Source organism: Charadrius vociferus, unplaced genomic scaffold (assembly GCF_000708025.1).
Source record: "Charadrius vociferus isolate BGI_N301 unplaced genomic scaffold, ASM70802v2 scaffold15, whole genome shotgun sequence".
Classification (NCBI taxonomy): Eukaryota; Metazoa; Chordata; class Aves; order Charadriiformes; family Charadriidae; genus Charadrius; species Charadrius vociferus.
In genome coordinates, this window is record NW_009650064.1 from 16,231,631 (window position 1) to 16,252,558 (window position 20,928).

Genomic DNA, 20,928 nt, shown 5'->3' on the forward strand with positions numbered 1-20,928 from the left:
GGTCCCGGGGGCTGGGTGGTGGGCGGGAGTGTGAAGGGACAGCCTGGGGTACGGAGACGGGCGTGGGACAAGATGGTTACCCAGGACTGGGGTTGCCCTGGGGCTGGTGTGAGGGCGTTGGGGCAAGGAGGGGTGAAGGTGGTGGGTGAGGGTGAGGTGAGGCTCCAGAGGCAGCTGTGTGGGGTTGGCGTTGGTTATGTCCCAGAGACCCTTTCGTCCTGGAGGCCCGTTGCCCTCACTCGTCAGCAGAGCTGTGAGGGGTGGGAGGCAGGCTAGGAGCCACCCTGGCTAGGAGCCACCCTGGCCGTGGAGCGTGAAGGCACAGAAGGCTGTGGTGCTGTGTGGCCAAGTCTGGACTGGGGCGAGTGAGAAGGCAGGAGGGGGACAGGCAAAGGAGGATATCGAGGGGCAGGTGGGAGCCATGGTGCTTGTGTCCCCCCCCACGGCACGGCTCCCCGGAAAGAGTCCCCCTCTTAGAGCAAGGTCCAGAGGTTATGATGGGAATGAGTAGACCATCTAGGGAAAACGTCCCAAAAGGAAAGTTTAGAAGCACTGACACTGTCAATGAAGTGAAAGGGAACCAGCGGCACAACCTACAAATATGAAATTGCTGCCAGGAAAGATATAACCTCTTCCCTTTTCCACAGAGAGCAGGACAAGAAGTGTTGTATTTATATTGCAGCTAGGGAGACCTACACCAACCGTTAGGGAAGCCTTTTGTAAGAGTAAGAATAATTAAGCAAAGGAGGAGGTTGCTTACTGGATGGATAACTTGGGTAACTTCAGAGATTTTTAAGAGCAGGCTAAACAAATTTGACAAAATATATGAATGGGTTTAAAGACCTCTTGAGATCATTTCCAGACTTGTTTTCTGCATGCTAGCTGTATTTCTGAGCAACACGTCTTCAGAATAACATGGCTTGTGACTCTGGTGGGTGATCTGCCGCTACACCGTTGTTGAGGCAAAGGGCAAAGGAGCTGCTGTTGTTTAAAATAGCTTGCTTTGCTGTTTTGAACCAACTGAAGTACTGAGAACACCTAATTGATAGAATCCTTTCCTATTTTTTTTTTTTATGAAACACTGCAGTATTGGCTGGAAAATCTTATTTTTGTTCATAGAAATTATCATCATGCGACATTTCAGCCACGTTTTGTCTTAGACTGAAAAAAAATTCCAGTGTGAAGAGTGGCAAAATGTGGTTTAAATCAAAAGAAAGATTTGAAAATCATTACAGTTAAAATTGAGTTAGAATACTAGCACGAATAGAAGATACTGAGCTCTCTAATAAGGTTTTCTTAAATAGCTTTTTGATGTGTATAAAATGTATAGGTACTTCTGTAAGTGACATCTTATTTTTATGACAGTTGAGTCATCTTAAATACCCTTTCCACAATGATATCACCTGTTTTCTCTTAGCTTTTTCTGATTGCACTTTTGAAGCAGATGCTACCCCTGTATTTGACCCCAGTCTTCTACATCTTTAAACACATTTGTAACATTAGTCACACAAGTAACCTCACTGATGTCAATGGGGCTATTAAACTGAAGGGAGTTAAGCACATGCTTAAGCATATGAATGGCCTGCCCCGTAATGTATATTTGCTTAATGACAGCAAAAATGGTTGAGTCTTCATGGGTCTGGGGATCCTGGAGAGCGAAGTTTTCCTTTCCTTTTGCAGCTGAGGAGGGAACAGTGATTTTAGGGGATTTCCTTTTTTACCTTTTGCTTGCTTACACATCTTTGGGAAGTTTTTCTGTTACTTTTGATATGCTTTTTTTTTTTCTTCCCTCCCAAGTTTGTTGACTATTTTAAATTCCTGCCCCTTCTACTGCAATCATTCTTTTCTACCACTTTTCTTCATATACAAGTATGGGTTTTGAAACACGAACAAAAATATTTGGAGAATGTCATAAAGTAAGAATCAGCAGGGTTTCCATAGTGGGCTTTGCTTGCAAAGCACAGTACCAGGGAGATGTCAAGGTATCAGTGGGCTGAGCTGTGGGAGGGGCTTTATTGTATTATGCTGTGAAGATACTGGGTTGTTTCAGACTGAGATAGCAGCCCATTTGATGCTTTTAGGATACTTCTGAAATTAAAGAATTTATTGTTTGCTCTGGCATAAAGAACATCACAGAAATCCAACAGCTGAACTTGAAAGCCCAGGACATACTATCAGTCTCTGTAGAAAGATCTAGAAAAGGAATTTATTAAGATTATTAATTTTTCTCTCTGTTGAATTCATTTGACATGGCCACAGCTGGAGAGAGTATAAAACAGTAAGTGATAAATTTGCTTGTTTGAGATTTTCCATGGTGGAGGGAGGATCTTGAGCTCGCTACAGAAGACAAAAATAATGTATTCAAGATAATTTCCTTTTTTGTTAATTATGCACTGTTTCTCATCTGGGTCTGATTTTGCAATCAGTTAATCAATCTGAATTTCACTGTTGGCTCAATCTGATCAGGATTTGTTTACTTATGTATGAAACTAAACAGTTGAGAGAGAATTACTGAGTGGTGACATGCTCACAGTAGCACATCATAGCATTGTTGACATCTTGCCTGTTAGGAGAATGAGAAAATGAGAATATTTGCTTCCAAAATAGGTGATTTCAGATGGAAGTGCCTGTAGGCTACGAAGCTTCATTAAGAAGAATCGTTCTGGACTTACCAAAGTGGATGAATTAAATGCCACCCCACTGCATCATGCTGCAGAAGGAGGTCAAATAGAATTAATGCAGTTGATCATAGAGGATTCTTCCTGTGAAGGTAACACACATTTTATGAACTATTTTATCTAACAGAATAAAAAAGTTCAATAATCAAAGTGTTTGTTACCCAACTGAAGCAGAACTGGTATGCGTTATCTACATTTATAGATTTAAATATAATTCAAACTGTCTGCCACAGTTTGCAGTGTCTCGGGTGTGGTTTGGGACTTATTTTGTTTGGGACTCAGATTTAGTCTTCAGATGTGAAAGAGAAAACGGCAGTGAAGCACAGTAGGCCTGACTTTTTGTCTTATTTATGTTATGTGTCTTGTTGCATTTATAACACTGGAAATTTAAAAGAGAATTTAGTTTCTTATACTTGTTGTCATCAGAACTTGTTTACTTAGTAGTGGGGAAGAATAAACAATTGATGAGATAGGCCATCTAAAGAAAATTAGGGAAGAAGTGATAAGTAAGAGAACGTGGGGTCTTGAATGATGGAAACCCACTCTGTGTAAAATGTGTTGTTTAGTGGTTATTAATAAGCATTGTGAACTACATAGGACTCCACTAGGACTGTGGGCTCCTGAGTAAACATACAATGGCCCTTAAAAGCTCATTTTTTTCACCTAGTGACGGCCAATCTAATTTTAGATTATTCTGGCTGAAATATATTCTTTTTTTTTTTCACTATATAATTTTGTCTTAATTTTTTATAATATTTGTTGAAGTTTATTTGCAGTTTTCAAGTTCAAAATATATGTGTAGAACAGCCCAGTTTTATAATGGGCATGAATTGATTTACTTCTGTGTTCTTAAGTGAATCAGAATAGATATGGTCTTTAATTTTCTTGCAATTTGCAAGCACTTATTTATTATCTCATGTTTTAGATATTCACACTTACTTGTTCTGTGCAACCTCTAAAGCAATAGCTGTGAAGTCGAATAAGATAGGAAAGAGAACAGGCAAGGAGAGAAGGAAATCAACTAACTCTTGGGGGGAGAAAAAAGATATTTAATGATGGGCAAGAAATAGATGGGTGTTTCAGCCCTCTCATCTCTCTAACCAATACCGTGTTAGCACAATATTTAATCAATTTAACACAATGCACTGCATGACATATAATCTTTCCCTTTTTCTCTTCAAAGAAATGTAGTAGCACAGACCTAAACCTCCATTGAAGACACTTCTTTTTTTTTCAGTATGATCGGAACATTTGATGTTTTTGCTTTGTTTATGTTTTTGTTTATTTTCTCTCCTTCAACCTAGTATTAAATGTGATGGATTCTTCTGGAAATACCCCACTGCACTGGGCCACAAAGAAAAACCAGGTTGAAAGTGTTAGTTTGCTTCTCAGCAGAGGAGCAAATCCAAACATTCTCAACTCCAATATGATGGCACCTTTGCATATGGCAGTGCAGTCCCTGCATAATGAAATTGTTAAGGTAAGTCTAAAGTCCACATAAATATATAGACTTGATAAGTAACTCAACAGCAGCTGCATGCAGAACCCCAAGACCTTGTTTGTATATGCTGTATCTCCTCATATGCTTTGTTTAGCGAATAGGATGTGTAACATATGATGCTTATAGAAATGTTTGTGTTGTCTCAGCACAGCAAGTAAAAAGTAACTTACTGATTTACATAAATACTGATATTTGTGCTATGATAGTAGTCATTATGTTTCATGGAGAGTTCTTTTAAATTTCCCAAACTCAAGGAATTTTCTTTAAAAAGGTTCTTTTTAACACTAAAATTTCATTTAGGCATGTTATTTCAAAAGTTTATGTTCTGATTTTTGTTTGTTTGGGTTTTTTTTGCGATTGTATGGGGAGTCATAGGAGTATCAAAGTTTTCTTGAAACTAGTGTATTATTTTTTTATATGAAAACCAGATTAAAATTAGTCAGAAAACACAGTTCTTACAACCAACTTTGTAATAATCACTTGAATAATAGCAGAACTAAAGCTGCAATTAAAAATGACAAAAATATATTGTGAAGAAATTACTAAGGTGTCCATTTTGAATCTTGTAAAATAGCAACCGCATTGAGATTTTAAGCAGCATATTTTTTTATCACTTGTCCAAATGCAATGAGAATGTTTTCACTCCATATATGGAATTTGAATAGAACTTCAGAATTTGAAAAGTTCTTGACCTTACTAGGTGAATACAATCTTAATACCACATCACTTTCTTTTCTCTTTAAAGTTGTCTCCTTTTCTACTTCATCCAAACAAAAGAAAAAACATATTCCTGTATTCAAGACTTAAAAACCTATAGAGATTTCCAGTGCTAAAATATTTTAATCCTCACATATTTTACAAAATCTGTTTTTATTATTAATTAAAAACAATAAAATCTGAACTACAATGACATTTTTTAAATGGGCTTTGTATCAAGGACTGTATTTGTATCAAGGACTGTCCTTTTGCAACTTTGCTCTTGACTAAATGCATGCTCTCATTTTTTTCCCCACTCTGATGTTTATTCAGGCTAATTCTCTTTGATTTCTATTGTGAAATTGCCTCAGAGTGATTAAATTGTGCCAGTTCCTCCAGTACAGAAAAATTTGTTGGAACTAGTGAAAGACTATTAAGTCAATATGTAGTTAGAGGAATAAATATGTGGTGCGGTATGGTCATTATCATTTCCAGATCCTTTGCTTCTCAAAAGTGCTGGAAGCAGTCACAGAGGTACTTGGTGATACTGTTAGCTCAGTGTTAGCTGTTAATGTAGGGACTGAAGCAAGAATTCAGGCTTGGAAGGGTCCCGCTTTTCATCAAGTCCCATCTCCCTTGATCTTACATGACTGTCCCACAGATGCCTAATTGAATAGTTCCTACAACGCTGCAACTTTCCAGGGAATACGGAATATTACAAGACATTATAACAAACTTCACTTGAAAATCCCCATCTGCAGTTTGCTACAGAAAAGATTTTCTTCCAGTTTTGGGGCAATTGTTAAATAAAACTTTATGATACTCTGCAGCTATGTGCAGTGTTTATCGAAATTACCCAGCTGTCTGCTGTAAAGAATTTTACTTTTCTTTGTCTGTTCCCACCTGCATTTTTTACCTTCATGTTTTTATGTTCTCCCTCATTTTGTCCCTCCTCTTGCCTACGCGTTGCGGGTTGTTGGTGTGCAAAAAGAGTAAGTCACAAGGGTGCTATGGGTAATAAGCCACAAAAGCAATAGAATAGGAATTTACTGTTGTATTTGGCTTATGGTTGACTGCATGTTTTCTTAAACATTTAGATTTTAGTCCAGCACAGCAGTACAGATGTTAATTTGGAAGGTGAAGCAGGGAACACACCTATAATTGTAGCATGTTACAAGGATAATCCTGAAGCACTGACACTCCTGGTAGGTATACTTATCTATCATCTTTTGATGTCATTCTCTTTACCTTGATACAGTGTTACTTTGTTCCTGTGGTCTGTCTTTGTTAAATGGAGGACGGTTAATCATGAACCGAATATTCAAGTTACTGTGCATAGGTTACTAGCAAACTTTAATCTTTTAAAAGCATGTATAAATATATCTGAGTGGTAAACAGAAAAAACTTGGACTAATTTTGAAGGTCATCAGAACACAAAATGAAGCACATGTATTTATAGATGTATGGGTATAAACTTCACAATGTATATACAACATAAAAAAACGGAGACAGCTGCCCATGAGATTATACCTGTAAGAGTGTGTTTATTGGTCAGAATTTTCTGTATGTTATTAAGCTATATGCAGGCATTATTTTTCAGATTGAAAATGGAGGGAAAATATGTAAACCAAACAAAACGGGATGTATGCCTATCCATGCAGCTGCATTTTCAGGTGCAAAAACATGTATGGAAATTCTTTTGAAAAAAGGTAAATACATTGTTCCCAAGCAGTCAGTAAGATTGTGTTATTTATAGTAACGTTACCAATTTACTGCTTTAATTCTCAAAGAACTGTGTAAACAAGCATTTATAACTGTGAATGAACTTACAAGAAGTTAATGCAATTATTCCTATGGGCAATTCATGCTAGTAACATTTGTAGGATTGGAGCTGCAGCTTAACTGCTTTCCTGAAGGTGTGCCCATCCATTGTCAATGATAGATGTGAAAGGTTCATATTTTGAGGGGGAGAATATTATTCCACAGTTAATACACTTGTTTTGAAAGCCTTGATAGCTACTGTTATCTTTCTCACTTAAAAAATTTCCATTTATTTTCATTTCTCAGGTGAAGAATTGGGTCACTCTGCTAAAACCCACATCAATTTTACCAATAATGGAAAGTGCAGTCCACTTCATTTGGCAGTTCAAAGTGGTGACCTTGAAATGATTAAAATGTGCATTGAATTTGGAGCCCAAATTGATCTAAAACAGGTAAAACTTCGAATGGAGCAAAATATAATATTGATAAAACCTAGATCTCTCTAAATCTCTAAGTGGTTTAAAAAAATATGATCAGATAATCATTGTTCATTGTCTCTTCCAATGCAAAACGTAGGGAGCAGCAAATGCAAACAAGTCTCTAGTTCATTCAGGCAGGCAAAACGGCAGGTTTCTTTACACAAGTTATGTAGGATGTTGTGACTATGAAAAGTTTGTATGGATTCAAAATGTATTTGGGCAGATCCATTGAAGAAAAATCAGTCCTCAGCTACCGAATACAATGACATCCCCTCTGGCTCAGGAGTTCCTTGAGTCATGAACAGATGGAGCCTGGGAGAGCACTCTGGAGAATGGTACAGCAGTCTTCACAAACTCTTTACTATGCACCTGCTATCATCCATTCTCAGAAACCGGGTGTTCGATCTGAACCTTTCTCATCATTCTTGTTTATCAGCAGCCTTTCCTTGGCCTTTATACTTTACTTTCTTTGTAAGCAAGCACAAATTTGTGATGATGCTGCTGCCTCCATGATACTGTTGGTGTAAGGGCCTATGCCCAGCTTCATGATGAATAAACGTTCCTGAAGATATCTGTCATTAATCAAATTGTTTACAAGGCTGAAATCAACCCATGAGAGAAAAGATAAACATGGTTTAGCCTTCTTTTATTGGTTTGATTCTTTGAACACACAGCTTTTGAGTGAGGTTATTTATGCTGCTGATTTTGTGATGGGTAAGACTCTCTTGAGAATGCTTATGGCATTGTGGAAAGCCCATTCCAATGCATTCATTGAAATGTTCCTGTTCTAAAAAGGAGAAAGTCGGAGCCCTCAGGCATGTATCAAAGCTGGTTTGTCCCATCTAGCTAAATGAAATCCTGTTTTGGCAAATCTTGTTCTAATAATTTATTTATTGCTTAACAATTTTATTACTGTCTAGCTTCCAATAGTTTAATAACGTATTAGACCAAGTTATTTTTAACCTGCAAAAAAATTTATTTAAGAACAACATCTAAGGAAGATTCCATTTAAGGAAGTAAAAAACATTTCAAAAATAATGCATTTTTTGTATTATATAGGCACGTATGTTTGCTTATTCATTTGGGTGCTCTGTGTGTCTGTTTATTAATTCAACTACAAAAGATTTTTAAGAGTGTAATTATCTCATATCTTAGGAACTTGGCATAGAATAATAAGAACCTTTGTATTACTCCTTTAAAACTATCCCTTTATTCTTTTCTAGTCTTTAAGATCTCTTTAGAGTTCCAGTACTAAAGTTTTATTACTTGCATAGAAATTTAGGCATTCAGGAATTAACAAATCCTAGGCTTGATCACCGGTGTGTTGAACAGGTTGGAGGTTAGGTTGTTGGGGTTTAAATATTTAAACATTGTTTTATTTTTCCCATTTACAGAATGAAAAATGCACAGCACTTCATTTTGCTGCCACTCAAGGAGCAACTGAGATTGTAAAGTTAATGATGTCATCCTATGCTGGTGAGGAATCCATTATTGATGCTGTAGATGGAAATAAGGAAACATTGCTTCACAGGTAGGAGGCTGCTCTGCCAGACTTCACTGTAAATTGTGAGCCATGATGTTCTTAGTTATTCTCTGCATCCAATTATACTTTTTATAATATACTTTGGAACACCCTTCCACATGGGTTGGAACTTCTCCATGGGATGGGGGATGGTTCTAGTACAATTTGAGAGAGTCACTAATTTGGTCAGAATGTTAAAGATTTTGGTGCTGATAGCAAAATCAAAACAGTTCCAGTTACCTTGGAACCATGTCAAGGAATGGTCAGTAACAGTTTGTATTGAAAATTTACTCCAGTAAAGTAGTAGGTGACCAAGTTTATGGAATTGTTAACAGCTTCTGAGGTTGTGGAACAAATAGCCTCATCTAATGGGGTTATGTTCTCCAGAAAACGAATGAAAAATAATATAAACAGTTTAAAAATACTTTTGTTTTTTCCCCTAAAAAATTATCTTATACCTGATCAGCTACAAGTTGCAGATGGCATTTGTGCATGTAATAATCCTCAGGACTTTCTAGTCTTTCACAGTCCATTTGAAACCAGAGCACTAGACTGTGGAGAAGTTTCTTCAGTCTTCTGTAGCAGAAAGACGCTTAATTAAATGTGCTGTCTCCCTCTATCGAAGATAGTATATTTCCCTGTCTATACATTCTTGCATGAAAGATACGTTTCACTGCATTTAAGTGTAATAATTTTACAGTGTTATGCTACAAGGAGTTTTACAATACAAAATAATTGGTAGAAGGTCAGAGACAGTAGAGGTGGTTGTTCTTTGGACACAGTATAAAGCAGAATGATTCAAAGATAACTGAAGAAATTAAAAGGGGGGTGTGTTGTAAAGTTAAGATAAGGTTTGGGTACACTTGGAAATGCTACTGTGATAGAACACTATTGAAGACAAAGTGATGACAAAATGCCAAAGAAAATTGTGCAGGCACAACATACTACTTAATAGATAACTGGCTGTCATATCCATGAAAATGATTGTCCTTGGAAATAAAGGCAAAAAAATATTATCAAGATTCATCAGAAAGGTAGAAAATCACCCAAATCTCTCAGAATGTAAATAAACTGAATAGGAATGTTAACTTGTTGAAAAGTGAAGGAGCACTGAAGCAACAGCAGGACTTGATCTTTTCACATTCCTACTGTCATGTTTCCATCTAAATATTTAATAAAATGATTTAGCTCTCTCTTTGGTCACCTTGGAACTTATTTTGAGTGTGTGTGAAGCATTCAATTTATGCCTGGCTGGAGGGGTCTGCTATAGATAATGGAGGTATCTCTACTTATTTGGAACCATGACATGATTTTTAAAATACGTCTTTTAAGTAATCAGTTCTAACTATAGTGCACCCTGTGTTATTGCCTCTTATAATGCTAAGGGAACTGTTATCTTTAAGATACAGTACAACCTTGGAATTGTCCTTCTGTGTTGCTCGTTGAGTCAAAGCCTTTCATAGGGGTCTGACTTCTGGAGACGTTTAGAGTGTGTGGATTAACTGTGCTATACTTCCTGCTTTGACCATTTTTTCCCTATAATATGTAATTCAATGTCTTATTGTAGAATAAAACTTGAGAATTTTTCACATGTGTAGACAGCTTTAAAATACTTGTGTTAAATTAATAAATGTCATCATGATTTATATCAGTATATTATATTTTTTCGTATTTTTTGGAGTAGACTTGCCTGCCACAGTCGGAATACACGTTTAGTCATTGCCATTTTAACCCCACTCTAGCGTTATTACACAAAATATATAGCAAGTTATTTTTGAAGATTGGATCAGTGAAATAGATTTGAGGCTCTAGGTCTGCCTGGAACAAACGGAGTCTGAAGTTTATGGAATTCTATATTGACCTTGTGTAGTATAGCAAAAGATCTGACATGAAATGATTGGTTCTGTTACGTCAGTGGTAGAGTGCCTGTTGACCTGTCAATGAGGTCTTTGTCTCCTGCAGTGAGTTTTCGGTGTGTTAATTGAACTGAACCTAGTTTAAAGACAAAACTCTATGACAAAAATGGAAACAATTTATTAAAATGAATTATGTAATAAAGGTATCTCTGTCTCTTTATTTTAAAATGTATTTATTTGAAAATACTAGAAAATGTGGCAAATGGAGAAAAATGCTACCCTTTGCCTTGAAACTTCATTGTCCTTTCTAATGTTACTGTATTTTTGCATTTTTCCCCACAGGACAGCATTGTTTGATCATTATGAACTGGCAGAGTATTTGATTTCAATGGTAAATATTTAATCAAGAAACATGTTTATAGAGATTATTGCTATCTATTACTACAGGTCTGCATAGAAAAATTCATAAAGGAAAATGCGTTCTCAGGTATAGGTTATTTAGATACATATATATTTCATAAAGCATAATTGACAGTTACAGTACAGCAGTAGTTATGGCTCCATAATAGCATCCCACAGTTGCAGAGGATGAAAACTTGCATTTTTATTTCCATTTTACTTACTCAGAAAGGTTTCATAAAAATCTTTTGCCAGATGTGACAAACTGGTTCAGTCATCCTCACTTTTAGGATATGAAATGAAAGCTAAACATGCATTGAATATAATCTGATTTTTCCAGGAAGAAATCCTTTCTTTGAAGTATGTACTGGGATGAAGTATGATTGTTCTGGGATCACATAGCTATTTATTGAAGTTTGTGCATGATCTAGAAATATTTTTTAGTCTGTGTGGTTTGGTTATATTTCTTCACTGAATGATTATGAGGGAGAAAGAGAAGAAATGCCACTGGCTATGCTCCAAGTGTCCATTTATACCAATTAACTAAGGTTTGTATAACCATTATATGCCCCACTCCTATGAGGAAATTTTCAGAAGTCAACAGACTTACTTTCTATTTTATGTGTGTTTAGGTTTTTTACTTAATTTAATGACAATTGTATTAAGAAAAAAACCCTTCTACATTCAGTTTTTCTCAGAAACTGTTACAGGGGTTGGATTTAGTCAGAACTAGATGTTGTGCTTACTTTTAAGTCAAATGTGAAACAGTGATGGTTGATTGCTTAAACTTGCCTGACAACACACCCTATCTATGGAAGTTATTACCTGATAAATACGGGCACATGTTTTTGCACGTGGAGGTTTGTGTGCACAACGTATTAGAGGAAACATCTTTAAGACTGCATTTGCTAAGCACAAATGTCTATTCCTTGAGTGTCATTTTGACTTTTTTGGCCTCTTTCATAGAATCTATGCTGAGGGTTTGTTTGGCTTTCCATATAAAGTTTGTCAGTTTTGAAGTTTTTGGACTGTTGTCATTTGCCCTCTTTGGGAATGGATCCAAATATGCTGGTTGGGGTTAGTGGGATGTGGCACTCACGACCTGTGCTGCCTGCTCTCTTGGATTCCCGGAAAGATCACTAGGTATCGCCTATGCAATGCTGCTGCTCAAAAGGAATAGCAAATTCCAGTTCAGAATGGCTTTCTGGTTTTAATAAAGAACAACATTTATTTATTTTGTGTGTTAAATATCCACATTTCATGCATATAACTTACAATGATTACTTCCTTTATTGTATTTTTGGTACTTTTTGTGTCTGAAAAGAGAAGCCACTGTAAACAGATACAGCCTTACATCTAGCTTTTTTAGGTAGAAAAGGTAAGATCAACTATGCTAAAAAGAATTTTCCAGGCACACAATGTAGGCTATTTACATTTAAATTACACCAGGTTTTTTTGTAAGTTGTAGGTCAGTGTGCTACATGAAAATCAGAGAGTCAAACTCTACAGATCTTTCTTGCAGAGCTTTTCATTATTTTGCATTTGGCCTCAACATAACATGGCAATGAGTACATACTCTTGTTTTGATGAGATGTACAGCTATGGTTTGCCATAACTGAAGGCTAACTGAAGCCTTAAAAAAGGCAAAAGACAGAAACCTAGATCACTGTTCCCAACTTCTAAACATTACAGAACTTTATAGCTTTAAACAAATGCTATTCATAAATTGGTTTGCAAATTAAGCATTTTGAGTGCAATGACTAACAATGATGTCAGTGGCCATTGTGACATTTGACAATTTGGTGCACAGTATCTGGTTTGTGCATGCAAATTGCATGATTGTATTTGCAAGTTCTGTACACAACTATAAAGAGATGAAAATCAGAAAGTTCTCATGATTTAGCTAGTATCTTAGCAATTTCCCTGCATCTTTTAGTGTTTTTTTTTTCTTATGTACTGCAAAATTTAGCATTGAGGTGTTTGCCGCTTCCTGAGTTTACTTCATTAATTTTATTGAAACACACTTATTCAAAGGAAATAAGCAGTAATTTTACATGTTTTCTTGTTTGGTTTTTTTTTTTTTTTGAACTTTCTTTCCCCCTTTTGCTTCTTTTGTTTTCACTAACAGAAAAATGAGGTTAAATTTATATAAATGCTAATTAATATTTTAAAAATCACATAATATTTATTTTTATATTAAAGTCTAATTAATACATATTAATGTATAAATGCAAAAGTAAAAGGAGTTCAGAAACTAAATTTACAAACTTTTAATTCAGCTGTATTGTAAATGTGATAAATATATGTGGCAACATATAAGTTACTCCTTATTGTGATAAGCTGAACTCATTTTGCTGAAGGCTGAACAATGATGTTAACTGGAGGGAAAGTGATTAAAGATTGCGTTATTAACTGGAAATTGCTGCCCTATATTCACTGAAATGAATGGGCCACTTGGATAAAAAAGGTCTGTTTCTTTGATGAATAAAAACATTTTTAAGAGATTGTCTGACCTTGTAGGAAGGTAACTGTGGAAAGGGTCCTGCATGTGTTACTGTCAAATGTTTCATGAACATACACTGAAAGCTTCCTGTTCTCTGTGGTGAAGTAATCATTGTACATTTATTAAATGTTTCTTATTACTACATTACAGGTTTTACCACCCTAGAAAGTAAATATTGCTCATGATAATTAATTCTCTCTCAAATTAAGACTTGGACTCAAAGATGATTCAAGTTAATGGAAAAACTCCCATTGATTTTTTTTTTTAATGATCTTTGGATATTATCTGAAATAAAATAGATTTTTTTTGTGTGTACTTTGTTCAGCTCATCCAGTTTGACTTGCAAGTCAATATCTAGAAAAAATATATCTTAAACATCATAAAATATACATGCATCTCATTGGTTCATTTACTTATATCTTGTCCCACCCTTTGTTGGAGGGATTTTTTAGATAGATATGTTTATGCTCATAGTGTTTTGCTGATATGATCATAGTGATAATGTGACCATAGTGACCATACTGTCCTGGCAATCTGCATCTTGTGCAAAAATAGACAAAATGGGGCTTTTGCTGGAATATCTCATTCCAGTCCTTGTGCTTCCCCTAAGGAGCAAGGTTGTATCAAAAACCTTGAGTTTGGAGAATAAAACTTTGTCCACTGTTGATACAGCTACCTTGGAGTCAAAATTAACTTAGCTCGTACAGCTTATGGCGAAGAATAGAAAATGAAGATAGATGAAGCTATACAGATCAAACTATACCCATGTCTGGATGCATTACTTCTTGAACAGTATTGCTATAGCGTAGAGGTTCAGAAGGGTCTTGTTCTGGTAATTGTTTGATATGTAGGACCACGTGATTCAAAAGGGTTACATTTTTTGCATTTTTCCAGAGCTTCAATCCCAGGATTTTCAAGTTAGAATTTTATATTTTGAGTATTTAAATGCATGGAAAGCTACCCTAACAAAAGATCATGAGTTTTGAGTCCAGTACACCTAGAAGTAGGTATCTAAATTTATATATATAGATGACTCGGCTGTGGCTGATAGTTTGAAAACTGGTGGTTTTATGCACAGATGTAATGTGTTTATTGAATTTACTTATCTGGAGCATCTGGAGTTACTGAAAATACCTGTAACTCTGCTATGCTTATAAAGGGCAGCACCATTTTAAAATTTAATTTATTCACTATTCATGATAAACTTGAAATTCTTTATTGCAGGGGGCTAATATTGATAGTGTTGACATAGAAGGACGATCCCCGCTTCTGTTGGCCACTTCCTGTGCATCATGGAAAATTGTGAATTTACTGCTTTCAAAAGGTAAAAAGGAATATACACGTGTGATATACTTCCTTTGAGGGTTCATACATGTTAAAACTCTGTGTCTAACTTTCCTCTCAGTTGCAAGTCAGTACTTCAGCATACAGTCCAGGACCAGCTGAGCTAAACAGCTGCACAGTGCTGGTATCCCCTGAGATAAAGGAATAATTAGTGTAATGATTCCATCCCTTTTAGTACAGAATGAACAGGCTGTAGAAACATGTAAATGCCATGGGTACTGCTTATCAAGGTAGAGGTGGCACTGGCACTCCATCCCTGCCTGCCTTAGCAGTTCACAAAGTAAGCAGAACTGTAGAATAAATACACCATTTATACGGAGTCATGTTTTGTATCAGCAATCAGTCTTTAAATGTTAAAGCCTGTATTTCAGGTGTTACCTGTGATTGTATATAATCACAGTCACCTTGAAAATGTTTGAGCTATATCTTTCAATTGCTACACTTTTGGTGGAGCTAATTATTCTTACTATATTTCCTGTTGTTAATAATAATATAACTGATTTTGTTAATAAGCCCTGTAATAAGTTTTGAAGCTGTTAGAAGATTACGGCTTTAAAAAATTAGAGGTGAACATCTGCATCTTTAAATCACCTCTTGATTTGTGGGTGCTCAGTATCTCTGAATGTAAATCTTAGTGCTGCAATGAAATGCATACACACGAGATAACAATGACATCTGAGTTTCAGTAGGGTTTTTTGGTAAGTAAAATTGTATCGTATCTTTGAATGTAAGGGCCCCACATAAATCTTAGTGCTGCAATGAAATGCGTACACACAAGATAACAATGACATCTGAGTGTCACTAGGGTTTTTTGGTAAGTAAAATTGTATGTTATAAAGTTGAGTTGAAATAATGTTGGTTATTTTATAGATTCATAAACACATTTGTTCAACATTTGTTCCTTTGTCTTAAACATCATCAATTAGTGTCAGGGGCCAGCAGTTTTGAAGTTGCTGGTATTTATTTCCATATTTAGGAGCAAATGTGTCATTAAAAGATCATCTTGGTCGGAATTTCTTGCATTTGACGGTATTGCAGCCTGGAGGATTACAGCATCTGAATGAGAAATTTCTGCAGGTACAGTAAGCATCAATTTATGTTTTCCTGTTACCCTTACTAGAAAATGTAAAGAAAAAAGCAACTACCATTTTATTTTGGAATGTTTGTAAAAGTTTGTGGTACTTGTTAAGTTGCCCAGTGTCACAGAAAATAGTTTGAGGAGGTACGTCTCTCTCATGAAAGCATTTCAAAGCCAATAATACAGTTTTCTTATTGCCAGGCAAAGGAATAACATAATCCCATAAATTATTTTGCTGTTGGGGGATTGAATAGCTCAAGAGGTAGGCAATAAAATACAGAATTTTTCACTTCTATTTTCCCAGCTTGCATGCAGTAAAGCTAGGGGATGTGCTCATATTCAAGTGAAGCTCTAGGACCTAAACAGCTTGCAGCATATTCTGCAGGAGCTTTCTGTGAACTGGACTGTAATGAAGTCTTGGATTTAGTTTTGAAAAGGATTTCAAGCATGGATTTGTATTTAGCTATGCTAAGGTGAAGCACTCACACTGCTAGAGCCCAAACTCGCTGGAAAGAATTAAAATTGGTAGTCTCCAGAGCTCCAGAAGCAACCTTTTAAATGTGAATCAAACACAACTGGTCTTCAAATATCTGCTGAAATCTGTAAACAACTTTGATTAGTAATGCAGAATGGATTTAACCTCCCTTTTCAGCAGATATAAAGAAACAGTTTTAAGCCAGAGTGATAACTCTCATTGTCTGCATTAACTTTCTGATTGTTGATCATACTAATAACTCAGACAAAGGAGTGGAGCAGACCAGGGGACGAGATTCTTAGTTGCTCTAAGAAAGGGTATACATAGGATAGTGTTAGGCAAGATACAGAGGAAAAACAGGGAAATGAAGATGAGGAAGAGAAATGGGTGAAGTAAAATTACGCTGTAAACCAGTGAACTGACGGTTCTTGACAGTCAGAAGTTTTGCTACTGAATACAGACTATAGACTGCCCTTACGTTCTGTACAGGCCTTCTGCTGACAGCGATGAGTATTATCGTTGAATGGCAGCAAAGAAGAATCTCCTGTATTGTACTTGTACTGTGGATGGTTTGCAGTAAGGGTGCAGAGTGACAAACTGCTGGCTCTTTGAAGAGTAGTTGTTTGAAAAAACGGTGACCCACAAATCAGCAAACATTAAATGCTGATTGTTGCTAAATTTACTTTTCCTAAAGTTTGTTTCTTATTTTTAGATACTGCTTTAAAGTATGAATGCTATTGTTATAAACTATTAGAAACTGTGGAGCGTTACTGATATAAATGTAATTCTGTGCTTTTGGGTGTTTTTGGGTGGGTAACAGATGGAACATATTAAAAATCTTGTAGTGGATGAAGATAATGAAGGATGCACTCCATTGCATTATGCATGCAGACAAGGTGTGGCCCTCTCTGTAAATAATTTACTCAGCCTCAACGTTTCCATCTACTCTAAGAGCAGGGACAAGAAGTCACCATTACACTTTGCTGCCAGGTCAGTAGTGCAGTCTAAGCAATGGAATCAATGCCGGTGTTTTCCATCTTTATCTTTTTGACAATAATTTCTGTGTTTGTCTTTCAAAGCTATGGGCGCATCAATACATGTCAACGACTTATAAGAGATATGAAAGATACAAGACTTTTGAATGAAGGTGATAAAAAGGGAATGACTCCCCTTCATTTGGCAGCCCAGAATGGTCATGAGAAGGTAGTTCAGTTTCTTCTGAAGAGAGGGGCCCTTTTTCTCTGGTAAGTATGCAGATGGCCTACAGGACCTACTAGTGGATTACTTTCAAACCCTTTATTTCCAGTGATCTTAGCTGGACTAGTACACCTAGCAAGGTGAAGTAATGTTAATAGGAATAGATTTGTGTGCTTGTTATGATTTGTTTATTCACTGTCTTTAAATGCAAAATTCTGTAATATGGTCATGACCTAAATGTATTTTGGCTTAATTTAGACTTAAATCTGTCATTTTTTAAAGAAACATCCTGGTAGGTTCTATGAGATAAAAGGCTTAATGAGTTTCATTATACTAAGATGAAGTAATGTTAATAGGAATAGATTTGTGTGCTTGTTATGATTTGTTTATTCACTGTCTTTAAATGCAAAATTCTGTAATATGGTCATGACCTAAGCCACATCTTTTGCCAAGTATTAGTAACAGAACATTGCAAGCAAGCATTTGTGCAATTTCAAGGGACATAAAAGAAAATGGGCACAACCCAGATATGTACAGAAACAGAAAGAGAGAAGAAAAGAGAGAGGGAGACCCAAATACTATTACTGAGTTGAACCTTTCACTTCTGAAAGATGCACTGATAATCACATAATACTTGACAGAAAGCATGGACATCTCTGCAGTAGTCATGCCAAAGAAAAGAGGTTTAAGTCAAGCATTAAGCATTTACATTGACTTCAAATTTATAAAAAGTTTTCCATTTATAATTCCTAATTTTATATGTATTTCATATATTTTACGTGTAAGCGATTATAAAGGCTGGACAGCCCTGCACCATGCTGCCTTTGGAGGATACACTCGCACAATGCAGATTATTTTGGATACTAACGTGAAGTGTACTGACAGAGTGGATGAAGAAGGGGTATGTGTTCACATAGCGTTGTTTATTTCGTATCTGCTATTACTTCTAGACCAAACGTCAATAGTATGCTATTAGTAGTTTTCCTCTGTGCATTCCATGTGTAATATTTCATTTCCTGTGGCAGATTTAAAGTCTTTATATTTCACCACTGTTAAAGTTTATGGCTTAGATTAATATATGATTGCTGAAATTGTTTTCCAATTCTTGTAAGTGGGAGACAAAAAAAATGCAAATAGCCTAATAGAAAACATAATAACTAAGTATGTTAGACGTGTCCCTCTTGCCTTCTTTACAGTGCAAGAGTATTTTAACCATTTAGTACAAACATTGGTAATTTAAATTTAAAGACCTTATAAAGATTAAAAAAAATCCAATATCAACTATAGCTCATTAATAGATTGTTGGAAATGCATCTGTTCTGCACAGCGATGTCCAACAGATACAGCTCCTGTCTTGCTCTGAAGTTTGGGCAAATACAGTATCTGTTGGGTCAAGACAGAATTCATTTTCTGGACTGGAGACCTCTTGTATGAACCTGCCTGAAAGTTCCCCATCAGAAAAGACAGAGTGGTCATTGTAAAGAACTATTCAGTTTCTACCACAGAAGGTGTTGCTAATTTCTCTGAGAACTGGTGTTGAAAATATTTAGAATTATTAGATTAGGAACAAATCTTGCCTATAAATTAACAAGAAGCCAATGCTTAGTTCTTATTTTCCCTCAGAAAAGTCTGGGTGAGTTGAGAAGGCTTTGAAAAGTTAGTTTCAGTGTGACTTGATTCTTAAACCACTCATTGCCCTACTTTTATGAAAATACCAAATTAAAAAATGTTCTTAAAACTGTGCCTGCAAATTTTCTTGTTGATTTCTTTGTATGTATGATGCTTCTCTTCCTGATTATCAAATGCAGGTATTGTGTAGATACCATCATTTTACCTATTTGTAACTTGCAGTTTGTTAGTTACAAAACTAAAAGATACTAATGAATTGGCCTTTCTTACCTACAGCTGAGTTTCCTCTTCAGATTTAGCGCTACTGTATCTGCAGACATAGAATAAAGAACTTGTCTATAATCTCCATCAGAATCTGTGTGACAATATTCTACTTTTCAATGTTGCTAGTAAAAGTATTCAGGACTTGCAACTGAGAATTATATGTGTCTTTTCAGTGTGGCAAAGGACTGAAATATGTACTTTTATTTTATTTTTTTTTTTTAAATGGTTCTCATGAATGCGTTGTACTACTCTTCCACACAGAACACAGCTTTGCACCTGGCTGCAAGAGAAGGACATGCAAAAGCAGTAAGGTTACTTCTTGACTATGGTGCAAAGATTCTGTTCAACAAAGCAGTAGCTTCTTTCTTCCATGAGGCAATACACAATAGGAGAAAAGATGTAGTGTCTGCTGTCATTTTGCACAAAAGGTAAGATACACAGAAAATGCTCTTTGAATTTATTTTCCCTTGTGGTTTGGTTTGGTTTTTTAACTGAGATTAAGTTCTGAAACCCTGTAGTTTAATAAGACTGAGTATATATTTTAAAATTCCAGAGATAATGTTGTGCTCTAATGAGAGCAAATAAAAAATGGTATAATTGTAATGGACATCAGATATGTGGCATGTTTTTTTTCCATATTGGATTGAGTATTCAGATTCTGTTAAAAAAAAAAAAAAAAAGCATGTAAAAGCCATTAGAAATAAGGAATCCTTCCCATGTCTTCCCTTTCTTACACATATAATTTTGGCCGTTCACATAGTGCTTCAATACCTACAGAATTTTAATCAAAATGTGAGTACAACTGATATCATTCAAGAGATTTAATTCAAAATTGTTGGTTTAAATGTTGCCAATATTTTAAAATGTGGCAGTTCAAATGCACTTTAGAATATTTTGTATTACAATATAGAGAAGCCCCACTTCAGGAATACAAGTGTTGCACCGTTGTCTGATGATCACATCTCTTGTCAAGAGTTGCAGGAACACTGCCAGTATTTTACTGTATTCATTATTACTCACCTAATCTTGTCACCCAAGATTCCAGCTTTAGTTCAGGTTTCGTATCTTTTAGAAGATCTGAGCATAGTTGAGGCATTTCTGTTTAATTGATAACAGAGTTAAATACTAATCATTCTTAGAGAAGCATCCAGTATGTTACTCAGTCACTTCCCAAACAGCTGATTTTCCAGTGGATGGTATGTAAACTTATTACATATTGTCATTTGCGAGATAATATCTTAAATAAAACTCAAATAATTTAAAAGTAGTCAATTTAAAAGAGAAGCAACTAATTCATTTTCCATTATCCATTCATTTTTGCAGATGGGAAGAAGCTGTTGTGGCATTCTCTCACTATTCTAGTGCCAATAAGTGTCCTTTGCTGGAAATGGTTGAGTATCTTCCCGATTCATTTAAAGTAAGTTTTCTGCACATATTAAAGAAATGACTGTACAAAATAACCTTAGTTACATTGCATCATTTGCCATCGTTTTTCTAATGCTGTCCTCATTAATACGTTATTACAAAATAGAAACTATAAATTCAC

At 35.7% G+C, this 20,928-nt stretch overlaps 1 protein-coding gene across 1 annotated transcript in view; it reads left to right on the plus strand.

The window, feature by feature from the left end:
* Positions 1-1,543: 1,543 nt before the first annotated feature.
* Positions 1,544-20,928, plus strand: part of TRPA1 (transient receptor potential cation channel, subfamily A, member 1) — a 34,947-nt gene continuing 15,562 nt past the window's right edge. The window contains exons 1-15 of the mRNA XM_009891968.1: positions 1,544-1,594; positions 2,608-2,770; positions 3,983-4,158; positions 5,973-6,080; positions 6,476-6,584; positions 6,943-7,088; positions 8,510-8,646; positions 10,836-10,884; positions 14,620-14,719; positions 15,716-15,816; positions 17,113-17,282; positions 17,372-17,536; positions 18,276-18,390; positions 19,644-19,810; positions 20,706-20,799. Coding sequence (XP_009890270.1) covers positions 1,562-1,594; positions 2,608-2,770; positions 3,983-4,158; positions 5,973-6,080; positions 6,476-6,584; positions 6,943-7,088; positions 8,510-8,646; positions 10,836-10,884; positions 14,620-14,719; positions 15,716-15,816; positions 17,113-17,282; positions 17,372-17,536; positions 18,276-18,390; positions 19,644-19,810; positions 20,706-20,799 — 1,833 coding nt within the window. The 5' untranslated portion in view covers positions 1,544-1,561. The remainder of the gene's footprint in view (positions 1,595-2,607; positions 2,771-3,982; positions 4,159-5,972; positions 6,081-6,475; positions 6,585-6,942; positions 7,089-8,509; positions 8,647-10,835; positions 10,885-14,619; positions 14,720-15,715; positions 15,817-17,112; positions 17,283-17,371; positions 17,537-18,275; positions 18,391-19,643; positions 19,811-20,705; positions 20,800-20,928) is intronic.